The sequence below is a fragment of the Eucalyptus grandis genome, chromosome 2, assembly GCF_016545825.1.
Source record: "Eucalyptus grandis isolate ANBG69807.140 chromosome 2, ASM1654582v1, whole genome shotgun sequence".
NCBI classification, from domain to species: domain Eukaryota; kingdom Viridiplantae; phylum Streptophyta; class Magnoliopsida; order Myrtales; family Myrtaceae; genus Eucalyptus; species Eucalyptus grandis.
The window spans coordinates 42990861-43009817 of record NC_052613.1 but is presented as its reverse complement, the minus strand read 5'-3'; the positions used below and the strand labels follow the sequence as shown (position 1 = coordinate 43009817).

Below are 18957 nucleotides of genomic sequence, written 5' to 3'. Positions count from 1 at the left end.
TTATCAAAATGATTATCATTTGCGCCCTTAGAAATTATGAACTAAATTTTAAATAAGTTATGAAAATATTTATATCACAATGTTTAGGTCAACTTTGATTTATTTTGAAAAATCTCGCTTATTAAACATCAAATTATATAAAGCCGTCTTTCTTGCCTAAACTAAGGGTTATATGTGAAGCAAATTTTATTAGGTGCCTTATCATACAAATATTTGTCGATTTTGAAAGCTTTTAGGTATTTGAAATTTGATTATATGTGAGCGGATAAATTTGAATACAGAGTAAAAGTTCTTAACTGGCCTAAGCAATTGAGGAAATGTTATGGTGAAAAGGGAGAAAAAAAAATTATATTGAAGGTGATTAGGGGAAAGAGAGAGTAGCGCTCAGAATTCACACTTGTTCTGGTTCATTAAACGGTCAACTATACCATTTGACCAAATACGAGATGAATAACTTTAGATACAATGAGAGGCCAACTTAATACGAGACTAAAGCCCAATTGAAAATTGGGCTTTGGCCTTCTCCATTTCTGGCCCAATTAGACATCTCTGGAATCTAAAAGACTCTAACCATAGGCCCTGGATTGGGCTTTGGATTCTCTCTTTAGTCCGACCCTAAGAGAAATGAAGGGAGAATAAAATATTTCTTCTTGTTTGGGCAACCAAAAAGAGTGAAGAAAGACGCGTTTGGAACATTTCGTTTAAAATTGTTAAAAAACAGAAATAGAAAAAAGTGTTTATGTTCCTAGAACAATTTTTGAACAAAAACGTATTTGGTAAACTTGTTTTGGGAATAAAAATTTAACAAAACACGTTTAATAAATTTGTATAATTTTTTTATTTTTCTATTTTCTTTCTTATTTTTCTTATTTTCTTTTTTTTTCCTTTTTTTCTTTTTTTTTTTTTCCTTTTTTTCTTTTTTCTTCTTTTGGTCGGGCCGCCGGCCCCCAACGAGCCGAGCCTCGCCATAGCCGGGCGAGGCTTGGCCTCGCCTTAGCTAGGCGAGCTTGAGCTTGCCCAGATCCGTGAGGCCGAACTCGCCCGGCGGGCGAGGCTCGGCCGCCGGCCGCTAGGCGAGCTCGGCACGAGGTCAGACTCGCCGAGGGCCGGCGACGCTCCGGCAAAGTTGCCGGCCCTCGACGGCTAGTCGCCGACCCTAGCCGAGGCCGACAATCGGCCAAAGAAAAAAAGAAAGAAAAAAAGAGAGAAGAAAAGAAGAAGAAAAAAGAAAGTGTTTCTAAATTTTGTTCCGAAACAAGAAACAACTTTTTTTTTTTTTTTTTTTATTTCCTGTTTCGTTTCAAATGTAGATGTGTTTACGGGAACAAAAAGTTGTTTAAAAACAAAAAAAAGAAACGAAAACAAACGCGGCCAAAATAGATAAAAGGGACCATTTATGCACATGTTTTCATTTTTTGTTTGTTTACTTAATTCTCAAGGCCCGATTCCATTAAAAAAAAAAAAACCAACCGTTGGTAAAAAAATTCCTTGAACTTTAGAATATGTGATGAGGACCCTTGAACGTGATTTTTTGCATAAAAATATCCATTATTGGTATCGCTGGTAAGTGGTCCTTTAAATGCCAAAATGGCGTCTGACATGGCATACCATTGTAAGAAAATACTAAACTATCAGTTAATTTTAGGTCACATGAAATTATCACGTTTTGATGGAGAATAAAGCAATCTTTTCCAGTCAAAGGAAAAATAATATAAAATAAAATCAGTTGCTCAACAACGTAGTACATTTTGTCACCTTAAGACATTTTACTTTTTAATGAAAAAAAAAATTAAGGTTTTCATTGGATGCTTTACTAATAGAAGAAAAAGTACAAGTTGCTCTCTCCACCATTGATTTGGTGGTATTGTAACTACCCACTTTTATATCAGCCATCACATTATGGCGCATAAGTCTGGTTATGAACAATCTCCTCTCCCTTACATTAGTATTAGATCTAGATAGAGGTATACCGAATTCGATTCTTCATAATATTCAGTCATCGATATATGGGCCTTCTTATTTTCTTTTGTATTTTACTCATCTCTCTAACTCCTCTCTAACCACATTTATCTAACCACATTTATCAGGTGTGCACAAGATATCGTCATCTCATCGGATTTTTTTTTCTTGGAATAAACCAACCAATGGGCATATTACTTCAAATCCAAACACATGGTTCAAGGTACACAAACAAGGTTTTTACAAAATACAAGGAGTATCATTCAATCGTTGTAGCTCCACAATAGATCGATATAGAAGGTTAAGTTGAATCGTACTCTGTCAAAGCAAGCTCTTAAGTGGCTTTGCATTCAAAATTCAAAATATATGGGGTCGGGACATGATTGTTTAAAGTCAACCTCTTAATCAAAGTCATTAACTTCTAGAAATGGCACAACCCACACTAGACCTCAGCACAGGCCTCCATGTTGTTTGCCTGCAATGTGGTTGGGGTTTCTTGGTCATACCCAGTGAGTGCTAATGACAGTTCACGACCATATTCCACATAGAAAAAAGGAAAAAAGTACAGAGAGAGAGAGAGAGAGAGAGAGAGAGACTAGGGCTGCAATCTCTTTCGTTCGTGTGGTCGGGGCTGAACTTAAGCACTTCGCGATGCAGAGAGTCGTGAAGGTTTTTTCACTGGGAGGTAAAAAGCGTTAGTCTCCCCCACTAGCTCCTCATCATTTCTCGAGGAGAATTCAAAGCGAGTCTCCCTTCTTTCTTATAATTAGAGAGAGAGTGAGAGGGGGAGGAAGGAGAGAGCAGCATCTCTCTGCGTGCCCTCCCTGAGCCCCACCCACTAGACTCGGCAACTTCATTCACTTCACGGCTCGAGTCTCCTTTTGACCCTTTTGTCTCGTTGCAATCGTCCCCCCTTCTGCGTCATCCCCGCTTCTAGAAAACCGTTCTTTTACAACCAGAAGCTCCCCCATAAAAAAGAGCACTGAAACGGGACAACCTGAGTGGCCACCTTGAATGCCATTGAGCAATTGGGGGATCATTCTTTCCATCATCCCTAGGGCTGGCGACGATTGGCTTTTCTCCTGTTGTTGCTTCGTTACCGAATCTTGTTCAAATTATCGGCCATTTTAACATGTGATGCATGGCATCTTTTGTACACCTCCTAGAGTGGTTAGAAAAAAACCAGTTAATTTTTTTCTTTATGACCCATTATAATGAAGCACAATTTTTAATGGAAAAAAAAATGAAAGTTTGATGAGTTAAGTACACAAGAAGTTCATTTCGAAGTTTGATTTATTTTCATCCGGAGCTATTCTCGACGTCATATCGGTATTAAATTTGGCATGTACATAACTTCAATAGCAGCATTTAGCTTATGACTTAATACCCGACATCATATTATTAGGCCATAGAATTCAAAGTAAATCGTGTAAATAGTTATTATATAATAGTCATATATGAAGGCTGTATTTGCAATCTCAAGATTCCAACTCAAGGTGACTAGAGATGAAATATATTTGTAAAATATGGAAGTTGGTTTACTGCCTCCAACTTTTTATTGTACAAGAGAGTTAGGTCAGAGGGTGAAAACAAGCCAATACCTACTACAACGTTGCCACAATTAACTACTCAGAGCTTGAGTTTCAAAGTTACCATCACTCCTGTGTCCAATTTGATAACAAAGTACATAGTGAGCTTATTGATTGCATATGTCCTCTAAGGAATCGACTAATTCAAAGCTGTTATTCTATATGCATGCGAGACTCTTTCACCTATATAGAACCCCTCGATATGGCGGCGTCCAGTAGTCGGACCCCGTGTTCTCACGGTAGACTTGAGGTGTGCACGAGACCGGGACTAAGCAAAGCCCTCTGCTTTTGAGATCGACCCTAAAATCTCCCATCTCTTTCCTATCCAACGCTCCCCATGGATCCTGCAAATATTTAGGGTTTCATCACTAAAATGGCAGGTGCGAAGCATGTAAGTCCATATCACATAATGTTTCACAAACAGAGTTACTAGAGAAGCATATGGACTTTATTCACCTTGTGGGGATTCGTCTTCAAATAGGGGTTGCTCACTAGTAGCTGCAAAGGGAAGGGGTTGACACTATTAACAACGCTAATAATCACTCTCGATTTGTTATTTGATATGATGGGCAAAAAGTGGCCTAAACTTACTCTAGAAGATCAAATACTAATGGATAATTTGTACTGGTTATATCCTACTTAAGAATATGAATTGTTCATGACTCTCGTATGGTGATTGACTTTAAATACCTCATCAAAACCAAACGAGTTTTCTTAATACCTATCAGTCATGTCATCGCAGTATAACAATCTATTTTTGACTTGATTGAAGAATTATGAAATGGCAAGTGCTCACTTACCATTTAGAGAAAACTAGAAGGTGCATAATTTCTATTAGATATAATAAATTTGGTCCATCCTCACAGAAAAAATATATATGTTCACTTTCCACATTCATAATGCGGTTCGCTGATTAGCTTACTATTATATTTTAAAATTATTTCGTCAATAATTGGCATGCTGACGTATATATATGTAGCCCTTTTTTCTTGCTTATCCTCTCATTATTGAAGTACCAAGTCGTGATCATGACTTTGGAGAACATATTACCCGCACTTGCTCTTGGAGGAACTTTATGTACCCGATCGCTTCCATTAGAACCGATGCAGTGTCGGTCTGAGTATAAATTGAAAGTAGTTGTTAGAAAGGGGCCGAATTAAAATACTGAATTAAATTGTGGAACATAAAAGGAAGAAAAAGCATCGGGTTAGTGGCCTTCTTTTTTCTTTTCAATAAATAAAATAAACCCAGACCTTTCCGAACGGCGACACAATTTGCTGAAGGGCTGTAATCCTGTCCCCAAGCTTGACTTTGGTTACCTGCATCTTTTGCAGAAACAACAATAATAACAGCAATATTTAATAATTTTATTATTAATTCCAAATGATTAATTTACTGTGCCCAAGAAAAATGTAATGACACTTCGTAGCGAGTATAATATGTGCGCGCGTGTGTGTGTACGTATGTTATACGTATTAAGGTTTGAGAAAAATAGGAAGAAAAGGAAATAATGTGTGATTAGTACCTTGGAAGATGAAACTGCTGAGCTCTCGTGCTTGGGTTTCTTGGCGACGGCCTCCGAACTGTCTTCTGATCTTTTCTTTTTGCCCTCACTTGTGTTCCCCGGTCCTCTCATGCTGGCCTTCACCTACATGTTGGAAAAGATCATTATGGCAATAAGCTTTTGTTCACAGGAATGAAAAAATCACACCAAACAAGATAAAGTAAAAGCTCTCGTTCAGAGTAAATCCACCAAACATGTGTGACAGGTTCCTATTTATGGTAAATGGCTTAGGTACCATGATTGTACTTAGATGTAGTATCAAGTAATCTGAGCTGTTAGATCGGTTGAATTTCACATGAAACCGACACATTATAGTGGTTTATATCACTCAGTTCATGGTGGAATAACTGTTTATCATACCCAAATCAAGAAACGAACTCCATACCTATGGAAAAGACCAAAATAAATGAACATGCCCCACCGGTAAAACGTAATTTACTTAATCTCTCCCGCTTGCTTACTTACCGGGGGAGATGACACAGGCTTGATCTTACAGTCAGATAAATTCAACGTCTTGAAGCGCCTCCCTATTCTGCTGCTAAAAGACGGTGATGTATTATCGTCATCGAAGCCTCTGCACAAGGAACCGGTCACCCCGCTGTAGTATCTACCATTATCTGCCATCATCGACGTGTTCGTCGGCCCAAACCCTTCTCCAAGAATATTGTTGCTACTGTAAACGCTTGGCGATCTCCTGAACAGTGCTGTTCCAACTGATGCTTCGAGTTCGCTGCCATATTGAGTGCGTGGGATCGGCGACCCGCACAGAGCTTGACACGTAGAAGAGGAGCCCAATGACATGGGGCTCGAGTCGAAGGGGAGGTTGACTTCTGGGTCGGGAGGCGCAATCGACCAGTCGCTGACCGAGTTGGACAGCTTATTATTCGAGCTAAACCTCTGGCCTTGCATGAAGGTTGACCCGCTGAGACTGGCGTTTGGGAAGTCCCAAATGTTGCCTAACTTCTTCAAGAAATTGTTGCACGAGGAGGTTGCACTCGGTGGTTCGAAGCTATTAAGGTTCGACAAGGTCTTGGAGGAAAGAGAATCAAGGAGGTTCTCGGGCACGTCGTGCTGGTTGTTATGTAGATCTCCGCCGCTTCCGACACTTCTACGCAAATAGATAGATAGACATATATATGGAAGTAAATATATGTGTATTCTAAGAAAAATAAAGAAAATGGTCCAAGAAAGTGAAATGAAAGAGACACACTTCTGCATGGGTTTGGCAAAGAAAGATACTTGATAAAAGAACTAGCATGGAAAATACAACTCTACCTTGACAGCTTATATTAAGGGGAGAAAGTTAGAAAGTTGAGAGGATATTGCTCCGACACAAGTCTATCGAGTTGTTGATTGCATATGTTTCATCTTGCTTCCACACAAGGCTAATGTAAAGGAATGAAAGATAGTCCTAGCTAGCAAGTCAATGGAGAAAAATAAAAGAAAGATAATGGCAAGAAATGTCAATACGACGTGCAATAATATATCCTCACACCCCCTCCCAACCCGGCCAAAAAAAAAAAGAAGAAGAAGAAGAAGAGGAAAGAAAGGTGTGAAATATTTTTAGCATTATTTTGTGTGCAAAAATCATCTCATTGAGTGTCGTTTGCAATCTTAATCTATATGGTTGCAGAATTTACACATATTAAGCATAGTATGTATGCTAATTTATGAGAGTCTCAACTCTCTTTAGAGATCAGATTAGTCGCAGTGATCACCCGAAGATTTCAAGTTTTATATCCTTCTATTCTAGCGAGACTCTCTTGCCCTAACAATAAATAATACCAGTCTTTCGATACCCCAATTCCACACCTACCACCACAATCACCCTATTGTCCAATTATTCTCTTAAAAGTTCCTTCTTTTTCCACCGATACCGATTAGATGCACATCAACCCAGTTGGTCCTACTATAGTCATATATGATATTTTCAATACGGGTATCCAAGATTTACTCAAACCGTCTTGTTCTCGTACATCAGGTAAAGCCCGTCGTCATTAGATGATGAACCCGAACCCGAAATAACTCTTTTAAGTAACAAGCGTTATGACTTGAACATGAGAATTGCTGCATGCTAACCGGACGTTAGACTGCTCGGCCGTCATCCTTCTACCATGTTCATCAGTAAAGGAGTGGTCATAGAAAACATTTGCCAAATCAAATAGCCATATCGGTACACAATTATGCGCATGGACTTACAGCAGCACGTGGTTCCAGAGATGATGGTCAGAAAGATGCTCCCCGATCAACTCGTTCGGCGAGGAAGTCGACTCAAGAAGCCGGCCAGAGGACTCGACTGTCAGTCCTGAGTGGATCGATGTGTTGGTATATGCTGAGGACGAGATCGAGACGGCTTCATCGCAGGGAGAATCGTTGGAGCTAGGGTTTTGGTTGTGATGGTGGCCCCACGGGTTGTGGCTGCTACCGTTAATCCATGCAGGAGGAGGAGATATAGAGCTACCATGGGGATCTTGCCACCAGCTGCCCGGCTGCACGGCCGTGACGTCGATGGCGACGGAGCTCTCGGCGCACTCTTCAGCCATGTCTTCTCGTGTACTGCGGGGATATGGAGTGGTGGATGGATCGATTGGAAAGAAAGAGAGGGGAATTCCGATCGTCCTTTTTGGGTGGGCGAGTGGAGGGTTGGAATTTAAAGGAGGATATATATCCGTTGGTGGTGACGTACCCAAGTTGTGCGTTTGTAGGAGAGGGGACAATAATATATGCAGACTGAGTTTTTCCACTAAGGTTTCGTGGGGACAATTATTATTGTTTTTGACAAATGGGGTTTGGGCCCGGGAAGAGTTTGGCTCAGGCTCGTTAATGTTGTGGGACGGTGCAAGGAAACTGGAGCTAGCTGTGGTAGAGAAAAAATTGGGAAAAAGGTTTTTAACGTGTCTTTCTATCAAGTATATGTTCGTTTAACGATGGACTTGAATAGGTCTTTAAAAGGCTCCTTGAATAGGTCTTTAAAAGGCTCAAGGAAGAAATGGAAGAGCAAATCTCTTAGGAGTAGAACTCCTTATTGTCTTTTGTATTCCCACTCGTTAGGAAAGAAAAACTCTGGGTAGGAATTTGGGTTGTGAGGCATCTAGATACCAAGACATTAAAATAAGGAATACAACTTAACAAAGCTCTGCATTTCCAAGACTACTGCCGGTAGCCCTCGTAGGTGGCAACACTCTTGGAAGGTAGGATGTTAGCAGGGTTAACATGCCTTTCCATTGAGTATATGTGGGCTTAACCTAAAAATAATTAAATTACTAAGAAAACCCTAATAACTTTCTCTCTATATATTTATTTATTCTTTGTATTTTTCAAAATTATACATTTGAGTATAGTTGGTATTATGTTTAATTTTTTTCACTATTCGTTTCGAGAAACCAATACCATCACTAGACTCATGACCCTTAAACGAGTCATAGCTTGAAGTTTTAGTTACCGGAAATAAACTTCACACTTCCCACACGCAAGCACACGGACCATTGACCGGTTCAGTTTGACTGGTCCGACCGGTTTTTAGAGCATTTTTTTCAACCGATTCAAGCACTTTTTGATCAACTCTTGGCAATTGGATTGGTTCTTAGTGTATTTCGACATGGTGCATCCATTTTTGAAGTTTCTCCATATCAACTCTTCCACTCACCTATTTGGTGGAGGAACAAATTTTTATGGCATTGTTTGACTTGATTTCAAACTCTGTTTGACTTTTTTGAAGTGACCTTAAGCTTGAAGGGGGGAGGGGCTATTGGCAATACGATGAGGATATTCTCCATTTTATGCATATAAATTCTTTGATTGTGCCTATCCCTGATTGATTATAATTGAAACTATGTTTATCTTATTAGATCAAACGTTCATCAGTAAAGCCAATAAATAGGTCCATGCATTATTTATCAAAATATATAGAAACATACAAAAAGAAAACTCTCAAATCTATTTTCCACATTATTCAATTGGTTTTATTGACAACGATCAAGCCAGTCGATCTTAAGCTTCATCATCATCGGTGGGGCCAAGCGAAGCCAGATAGGCTCTGTTGAGGATGAAGCCAGATAAAGTCCTATGGAGGATGAATGTAACACCCAACCTAAATATAAAATTTCAAAAAAAAAACTGACCAATCAGAGTTCCTCCAATTAGGTATTATCGTCTCATTAAAAAATTCAAGGATGGTAAAGAAAAGACGCAAATTGAAAGGATTGACAGAATAAAGTGAAAGTCATGTAAAGATCTCTGCATCAGATCCTTTTTAACTTATTCATCTCCTTCATATCCTAGTGTTTCGTATCATCCTCGCATCGAAAGTGAAACCACATAAAAAGCGAGTCCATAACCTCTCGTAACCCGTTTCTTCAATGGGGCAAAAGGAGCAAATGCGAAGATTTGGACGGACTAGTTCCAACTTTTGGTTAGTATTGTGCAAAAGCTGCAAAGAGATGCAAAGAGTAAGTACTGCTAAGAATAAATAATGTTATTCGACACAAGTCAGCCTAGTTAAGACATCCGGACAGGCACACTGGGAAAAAGAAATTATGAAAAAGCTGTCAAAGCATTAGCCCACCAATCGGTGACATGAAAAGAGGGAGAGGAGATAGAAATGCCTGAAATTAGTCTCGTGCAACTTTATTGCGACATCTCACGAATTTCAAGAGAAATATTTCATAGATTCGATCTATGTATATCAATACCATCATAGTCACTAATTATCTCAACTCGTAATGAGATCTTCATGATTAATGATTACGATGATCATTATGTAAACTTAATGTTGTATTTAACTTCTTCATATTTCAAATGGGGAGGAAAAGGATGGGTGCATGATGTACAAAGAATTCTTGTCTGAGCGCACGCCTCTTTAACATTAGATTTGTGGCATAAACAATAAAAGCCCTACTTTCACGTCGATTGATGTTATATCTTTTCTCTACATTCAAACTTGAGTCCCTGTAAGCTTTCTATCAATAGTGATTAATTCAATGAAATGTTAAAAGAAAGTGATTTTGGGTCCATTCATTTTATGCAAAACATTTTTCTCACTTTTCAGCATTTGGTTTACTTAGGAAAATGAGTCAACAGAAAATATTTTCCTATCAAAACTTAAATTCAGGAAAATAATTTCATTTTTGAAAGAACTGGAAAACATTTTCCAAAATATGACTAGGTATTGGCACTTGAACCCTAAAACCCCAACATTAGTTCTCGGTTCTTGGCATTTAAAATCAAGTCTCCGACAACTAGGCTTGGGACCATCAAGGCTAAGCCCAGGACCTTGGTGCTCAAGCCTAGGCCCTCAGCACCCACACCCGAATCCATCAAGTTCGGGCCCAAATCCCTAGGCCCTTTTCGATGCTCATACACCCGAGTTTGTGTCCATAAAGGTCCTGCTTGAGGGTCTTGACGCTCAAGCTTTGGTCTTGACCCTCAAGCTCGAATCCACAAAGGCTGTATTGTGGGTCCTTAGCAATCAGGCTCAAATTCTTGACAAATAAAACTTTATTCTTACAAAAATATTTTTTTAAAAATTCAAATTTTTAATTATTTTTATATTTTAAAATAATTATTTTGTATATATTCTTTTTTATTTTTGTTTTTTCCTTGGTCAGCCGCTAGCCACATTCGAGCTTGAGCCTCGCCAAATCTGGCAAGGTTGAGCTTGCCCTCAAGGTCGTCAGCTTGTGGCAAGCTCGAAGCTCGCCAATCTAGCGAGGCTTGAGCTCACGTGGCAAGTCGCCTTGGCTGACAACCGACTAGGAAGAAGCAAAAATAAAGACAAAAAAAAAGTAAAAGAATATATAGAAATAAAAAAATTAAAAAATGAATTTTTTTATCATTTTTCCTATCAATTTTTTTGTTATCAAACCACGGAAAAAACTTTTGGATCTTTTTCAGATTCAGTCAAAAACCAAAAAATCAGGTCATTTTTAGAAAATGATACATCCTCGCGAAATAAAGGGGCTCATAATTACATGTATAATGCCAATCAAGCCTTAAATAGACATAGAGAAAATGCCCCATGAAAGTTCCTCGAAAACTGTGATGCCAAATGGTGGAAGAAATAGAATATCAGCTGTGTCTGGTTATGGGTCTGACTTTATTCTCGTCGTGTAGATGTACATGTAGGTACAAATCGATAGTTATAGATATAGAAAGACGCGATGATTTATATTGTAAAAACGTCGGTTAAGCTTCAGTTGAAAGGATATAAAAACTTTCGGGCAATTACGAAAACGATACATGCATTACCACAACTATTCAATTTTAGCTCTTGCGCTGTTATTTTTCTGACAGAATTGATTCTTAAACTGATATATGACAACGGTCTAATGAATTCTGTAGTTCCATCAATTGTGGGCGGAGTTACGGAAGAAGGGGTTGGGAATGGTTGGCGGCGGCGGACTGAGCAAGATGATGGTGGCGGCGATCTTGTCGAAGATGATGTCGGCTTCATTTGGGACGGTGGAGGCGGCTGCTTGAGCGCAGGGAAGGGATCTGGTATGTAGAGTTGGGTCGTCCTTCTCTTATATATATGAACACCATGATGGAAACTGAGTCAGAATGTGGACTATGAGTAATAAATGAGTCTTATTCTAGTGAATTTGGACGTGGACACTAAGGTATCTTATTCAAGTACATTGGCTTTATACACTCGGTACCTCATAGATGGCCATATTTGGACCCATTAATATATTAAGTTAGACTTACTTTTACACAAAAGTGTAGATCAAAAGTTTGTAGACTAACTATGATACATTATTTGCTTCACACCATATTAATTTTCTAACACAAGACTTCTCTAACACAATTCACGTATGCATTTTAACATTCTTTTGAAGAAAAATCACATGTTTCATGGGTCTTCATTACTAAAGATTGATAATGAGGAGTTATACTGTAGGACAATTTACTCGTGAAGTTCGATTTATAGGGTAAATTGTGAAACCACTTACTTAAAATTCGACGGATTTAAGGAAATGCTAAAATCAATATTTTCAAATTAACCACCAATTAGTATTTGGTGAATCAATCTTAATTCGATAGCCTTTTGATCTTCGACCAAATAGTTAGTGATGTTCTTTCTTCCCTCTATTGCTCATCCCTTAATCTTCCCCACCACAACGTTGTTCATGCTTCGATCCATAAGACGCTTTGCTTTCTCACACTTGTTGATATATAACCAAAAATGGACTTACCTCTCTTAAACACCTTCACAAAATCCTTGACACCAAGATTTCCATTAGAACAATAATACTCACCAGGAATTTTGCAATCGATGATCTCCATTGTGATCTTTAATTGTCCTTATTTGATATTGTTGATACCATGCTCATAATTTGGGCCTAATTTAAAGAAATCAGTGACCCAAAACAGGCCATGACGATACACATAACTCACAATGCCCAATTGATGGAATGCCTGACAAGTAAGATGGTTGTCTAAAAATTTATGTATATATTTTATGTTGGCCAATTTAATTGTAAAATTTTCAATTTAACCAATTCAATACTAGATCCTTTGAAGATTTACTATTATAATCCTTCCATCCAATTTTAATTCAAATTCAAATTAGACAATATAATTAGCCATCGATTATCTTTGATTAACATTGGGATAGTGCAATAAAAGTCATAAAACTTGTCACAAAAGTGTGATTAAGTCCTATAACTTTCAAAAAGTACAATCAAGTCTTAAAATTTATTAAATTAATGCAATCTTCGTCCAATTAGGTTAATGAAAAATGTTGAAGTGTTTTTTTTTAGAACTTTCTCTCTCCTATGTGGCTTTAAAAATTATTTTTCTCTTCTATGTGATATTGACCTTACTAAAACATGAAACATAAAACTAGATCTTAATTTTTAACCAAAATCTTAATTATATTAAGTTTAAAAGAAAAGCTAATTTTTCTTTTAAAAAAGGCTCGCCAACCCTTTCTAGCGAAGGTGGGGCGAAAGTGACCAGGGCCATCTTTACCAAAAAAAAAAAAAGTGACCAGGGCCATGGCCTTGGCCCTTTTTCTTTGTTTTTGTGAAAAAAACAATTAGATTTTTAAAAAATTTAATTTAATTAATGCTTTGGTTAAAAAATTAAAATTTTGATAAAAAAAAAAAAACATCACTTTAGTCTTCTATAAGTAAGTTCAATGTCATATAGGAGAGAAAAAAATTAAAAAGCTACGTCAAATAGAGAAATAATAAAGAAAGCCACATCAGCCTTTTCCATTAATCTAATTGGATGGAGTGAACAAAAAGATTTGATTGTACTAATATAATAAGTTTTAGAACTTGATACAATTTTTTGAAAGTTTTAAGATTTAATCGCACTTTCATTACAAGTCTTAAGATTTCTAGTATATTTACCTCATTGAACTTTTAATTGAAACCATTAAGTTTTTGTCAATTGGAACCCTCCAAAGATTAGGGGTGAGCATCGGTCTAAGGTTAACCCCGGACCGACCCTAAACTAGCCCAACCGTGCCGGTTTAGGTCTAATTCCTAGAGGGATTAGGTTGATCCTTGGTCTTAAGATCCCTAGACCAGCACTGTGCAAGTTGGTCCTCAATTTTGGGAGTTTAGGGTCAATATAACCCAAATCAACCCTAAATGTATATATTATATATAATATATCTAAAATATATTATCATATTATAGATCTAATATATTATTTAAACGCTTTTACATATGGTGTTACAAGTATAATTGATTAATGATTGCAAGAACTTCCTATCTTGTCTCATATCTCTATGAGCGGTTTTAATCGTTCTTATGATTTCTTATTTTTGGCGAGTGTGAAATTTCTATTGCCACCTTGTCTTAAATTTATTGAATATGTATTGGTATTTATAATTTAGTTGCACAACGCCACATTGTCAATGAATATATAATTTGAAGTGGTAGATTTGTCTTTTTAGATAGTACAAAAAATGAAACAAAAAAATTATCAATTGGTCCCGGGTTAACCCTAGAACTAAACTGAACCCATTGGATTGGTTAATGGGTTTGGTCCGGTCCTCGGTGGTCCAATAGGATTGGTCTTCCGTCCCAAAAATTGAGCACTAAAACTATGCGAGTTAGTCCTAGGGTTTGAGGATGGACTGACTCACACCGGACCATGCGCACCCCTACCAAAGATCCATGTAACAACTATCTTCTAAAAAGAAGTGTGAGTTAGGGGTGTGCAACGGAAACCGCCTGAACCGGGACCGGACCAGACCGACCGGTTTTGGGCGGTTCCCATGGTCGACGGTTCGGTTCCCGGTTCCAAGGTGGGAACCGGATCGGACCAATTTTTTTTATATATAATTTATATACATATAATATATAAACACATATAATATATGAATATTATATATGAAACTTATTGCAATTACAATTGCAATTGAGGTAACAATCTTTTATGTGGCCAAGAGACCACCAAAGCTTTGTTGTTACTCTTTATTTATAGAGAAAACTTACTTGTTAGTTTCATTTTCTACTCGATGTGAGACAAGGCTCTAGGAGTTCCTCGTGCTCACACTCTCTCTCTTGCTCCCCTCACTTGCAAACAACAAGGCACTTCAAGCCTCAAAGAGTCTGATATCGACTAAACATTCAAAGCATAGAAGAGAAATTGTCTATAAAACCTAAACTAAGCACAACCTTTAATCAAATTGTTCATGGCTTTTATGCTTAAAATTAAGCGTGAAACACATAAACTGTGATTGATATTGACGCAAGTGAAGTGTGAATATTTTGCACATGGCGCATGGAAACATGTGTGAGTAGTTTTATTAGAACGCCCGGGAACCAAATTGGATTGATCGGTCCGGAGCATGGTTTTTCTTTGGTGAAAAAGGAAAATGCCGATTTGTTGGACCGGACCGGACCGGACCGGAACCGATGGTCGGGTCCGGTTCCCGGTCCTAGGACCAAACGGTCCAGTCCACAGTTCCCAAAATTGGGAACCGGTTCTCCCGGTTCCACCTTGGAACCGGACCGAACCGGGAACCGATCACCCCTAGTGTGAGTCATGTTGATGAGGGCCCCAAATATTGTTAACCAAAGTTATTAAAGAAGTGCTCTGACTACATATAACACAAAACACATTATGCATTGAAAATACAACTTTCTTTAATTGGGTGTCAACAAAATCATAAAATGATACATAATTTTAATCTACGAGTACATCCTCACTGCAAGGATCACATCCTATGAAATCTTGCTTTTTGCAATGATTTAGATGGCTAAAACAATTCTAAGATAGCTTGTTGTGCAAAGAGGGAGGCTGCTGACGGTGGTGGTGAGGATACTTGTGGAGGCGGTGAAGACGACGTCGACATGCCATGGTGGTGGCGGCGAGATGTAACAGGATATGGTGGAGTTTGTTTTTTATTGTTTTGTGGTGATATTTGGAAAAGTTGGAAACTCAATACAAGGTAACATAGGAAGATCCGCTTCCACATCTTCCAAGGAATCTAATTCTACAAGTAGTGTGATTCTAAATTTAAACTCCTTCCCAAGATGATGATCCTTGTATATAATCATATCCCACATGGAACCAAACAAGACCTAAACTCTAGGTGGATCCATGCTATGTGATGCGAGGGCAATTGCCCCCATTCACTTTTGAGTTAATACTACCAAAAACTCTTTACTGATATACCTCTGACAAATTTAGCCAAAATTGATACACGTGTAACAAATTTATCCGGCCTAAATTTTAACCACCAATAACCTCAAACTGGTAATTTTGTAACAAATTTATCCTTAGTTTTCGTCAAATTTTATCGTTAAACTTGCAGACCCAAATGACACATGATGACGTGGCAAGTCCACCTAGAAATCCATAGGGTGATTATCACGAAAAATCTCAAATTTGCACACTTGTGACAAATTTAATGGTACTCATGTGATAAATTTAACGATACATCTCTGAAAAATTTGGGATTTTTAGTGGTCTTAACCCTATAGATTTTCACGTGAACTTGCCATGTCATGTGTCATTCATGTCAACAACTTCAAAGATAAAATTTGACAGAAGTTAATAGAAAGTAAATTTATCACAAATGTATCAATTTAGATTTTTGATAGTCAAAAAATTAGTTTAGAATAAATTTATCATAAATATACTAAGTTTTTCATAATATTAACCATTTACTTTTATATGACCTGCTAATATATTCTACGCTTTTGAATATTTCATTCCCCCACCCACCCCACCGGCCACTCAAAGAGTTCCGAAAATCTTCTGCAAGAGAAGCTACTTTTGCTCAATTCTTTTTCCTTAATTTTTGTTAGGAATCATTTTAGTCAACCGTAGCTCTCAAGAAATAATTAGTTTACAAACAAATTTTATTTGTTATTGCACATAAAACCCATCTTTTTAAATACAAAAGGCCCTAAAGTATTTATCTAGATTAATAAAAATATATAATTAACTCTTTCAATTTGCCAATAGGATTTTTAAAAAGATATCATCAAAGATATCATCAAGTGTGAAGTCCCCCCAACCCCCCGAAAAGATTTTTGGATTTGTCCCTGCCTAAATCCATCCTAAAGTGTACTTTAATAATCATCTAGGGCGTGTTTGGTAATGATTCTATTCCCGAAAGTAGATTCGATTAGAAATAATTCTTTTTTATTTTGTTCTTGGGAACATATTCTAAGCATTTTAAGCCGTTTAGTAACTGTCCAAAATTTCTTATTCGTAATAGAATTGCGTTTGGTACCGTGCTCATTAATCCTGTTCCAAATCAATTTCTTTTAATTTTTAAATAAATCTTTTACTTTTTTTCTTTTATTTTTTCCTTTTTTCCTTTCTTCTTTCTTCTTCTTCTTCTTCTTCTTGTGGCCGGTTGCCAAATCGGCAACCGACTAGACGAGGGCCGGCGACCTCACCGGAGCGTCGCCGCCCTCGACGAGGCCGACCCTCGTCGGCCGAGCGAGGCCTACCCTCGGCCACCTACGCCGAGGTTAGGCAATGCGAGGCTTGCCCAACTCCGGCGAGGCTCAACCTCACCGGTGGCCAGACGGGTCTCGCCGGGGTTGGGTGAGGCCCGCCTGGCCACCGGCAGGGCTGGGCGAGGCCCGCCTAGCCACCGGCAAGGCAAGCCTCGCCAAACTGACGAACAGCGGCGGACAGCGACGAACGGCAGTCACGAGATGGTGAAAGGGAAGAAGAAAAAAAAAAGAAGAGTTGGTTTTGATTCTCAAATTTGTTCCTGGAACAAGAATCAACTTTTTTTTATTCTTGATTCCACTCCAAATCTGTTCTCGAGAACAAAAATTTTACGAAACGCAGTTATGTTCCAAAACTACTCCCGGGAACAAAAAATAAGAATCGGATACTGTTTGACATGTTACCAAACAACCCCTAATCTAATGTGCTTCAATCATCTATTCATTGTTTCACCGAATGAATTTACTTTGTAATTAGCACATGGAAGAACCATTCCACAATTTATCGTGAACCACACAATACATGCATCTAAATTCAGAAAATGTATAAAAAAAAAGTCATAAACTTAATACACTTATGCCAATTTAGTACAAAACCTTTCAATTATGCTAATTTAAAGTGTGTTTGATTCAACTTTCTCAATAGACTTTTGACCTTCAAAAACCTTTAACTAAATGCTGACCTTAAGAAAGCTAAAAACCCAATATTAGTAGGGACTAACATTGGGCTTTCAACATTTGGGCCAAATACTAAAATTAGTTTTCTTTTTTCCAAAACTACACTTATCAATTCTTTTATTCTTCGATTTTGCCCTTGATTATTGTTCATCTTCTTTAAGCGAGGGCAGCCAGCGTGACAAGGCTAGTCGGCGAGGGCACATGACGGCTACCTGGGTTGCCAATGGTTGCATGACCTTGGGCAACAGAGTCGGCAAAGGATTTGATTTTTTTAATAAAAAAGAAAAATTAAACCCAAATACCTTTGCAAAAAAGAAAAAATGACTACTTAGGTCAACGTAACTTTACAAAGGAATTTTTACTAAATGGAATTTTCATTTCTCCTAGGAGCTTTAGGTCAAAGGAACTTACATTTCCCCAACACTGCTGACGTCCATGTCAATAATTTCCGATCTAAATTGGATAGATAGATTCAATTGGCATAACTAAAATAGATTAGAATTAAATTAGCATAATTAAAAGGTTTAAAACTAAATCAGTACAAGTACGATAGGTTAGGACTTTTTTTTATATATATTTGTACATCTAAATTCTAGCATTACTTTTGCTAGAAATGATATTTATACTTATAGGTGGCACGTATAATCGAATCACGGTTTGCCACATAGAATTCAGGAGATAATGCCTTATCAATCACATCAAAAGTCTATTATGGATCAAGATAAAGCAACTAGAGAAACCAAAACCTTGATCTTATTAGCTTAGGCAAGATTATGTATGGAGGTAGTAGACTTTAGCCCTAGGAAAGATCCCGCAGCACATCTCCTTAGCCTCCTAATCTGAATTTATTTATTGGGTTGCTTTCAGCCGATAGCTAGAGCACTTGGCCTCCTTTTATTGTAATTATATGGACCTTTTTCTCTATCGAATTTATTAATACTAAAAAGATTAAAGACTTAGAAAAGGAGGGACTTCTTCTTGTAGGAATTTTTATTCAGGTGCGATCGGGAGTGGATCGGTTCACATCAACTTTCCACTCCATACTTTTCCTCCTAACTTTCGATGCCACTGGCTACAAGAGGCAGTGACCTTTCGGTTTGTATTTGTAGAAGACCCTTGTGTTTATAAAAGACCTTTCATGAAGGACGTCCCTATCACACAATTCATGGGTGGTGTTCGATCGTCGGTGATGAAATAATAAAAAATTGAATGATAATTTGAGGAATTACCCTTT

At 37.8% G+C, this 18957-nt stretch overlaps 1 protein-coding gene across 4 annotated transcripts; it reads right to left on the bottom strand.

Annotated features, from left to right (window-relative positions):
- Positions 1-3443: 3443 nt before the first annotated feature.
- LOC104432984 (transcription factor bHLH111) lies at positions 3444-7766 on the bottom strand. Of its 4 annotated transcripts, none has more exons than XM_010045591.3 (7): positions 7312-7766; positions 5578-6220; positions 5074-5196; positions 4802-4867; positions 4599-4664; positions 4005-4046; positions 3444-3892 (listed from the first exon to the last, which is right to left on the bottom strand). In XM_010045591.3, the coding sequence occupies exons 1-7, from the start codon at positions 7653-7655 to the stop codon at positions 3728-3730; spliced, it is 1449 nt and encodes a 482-aa protein (XP_010043893.1). In that variant the 5' UTR covers positions 7656-7766; the 3' UTR covers positions 3444-3727. The 4 variants fall into 4 exon arrangements, with proteins under 4 accessions (XP_010043893.1, XP_010043891.1, XP_010043892.1 ...); XM_010045589.3 differs by having other exon boundaries at positions 4802-4873; positions 7312-7765; XM_010045590.3 differs by having other exon boundaries at positions 4802-4873; positions 5578-6217; positions 7312-7765.
- Between the last annotated feature and the right edge of the window lie 11191 nt (positions 7767-18957).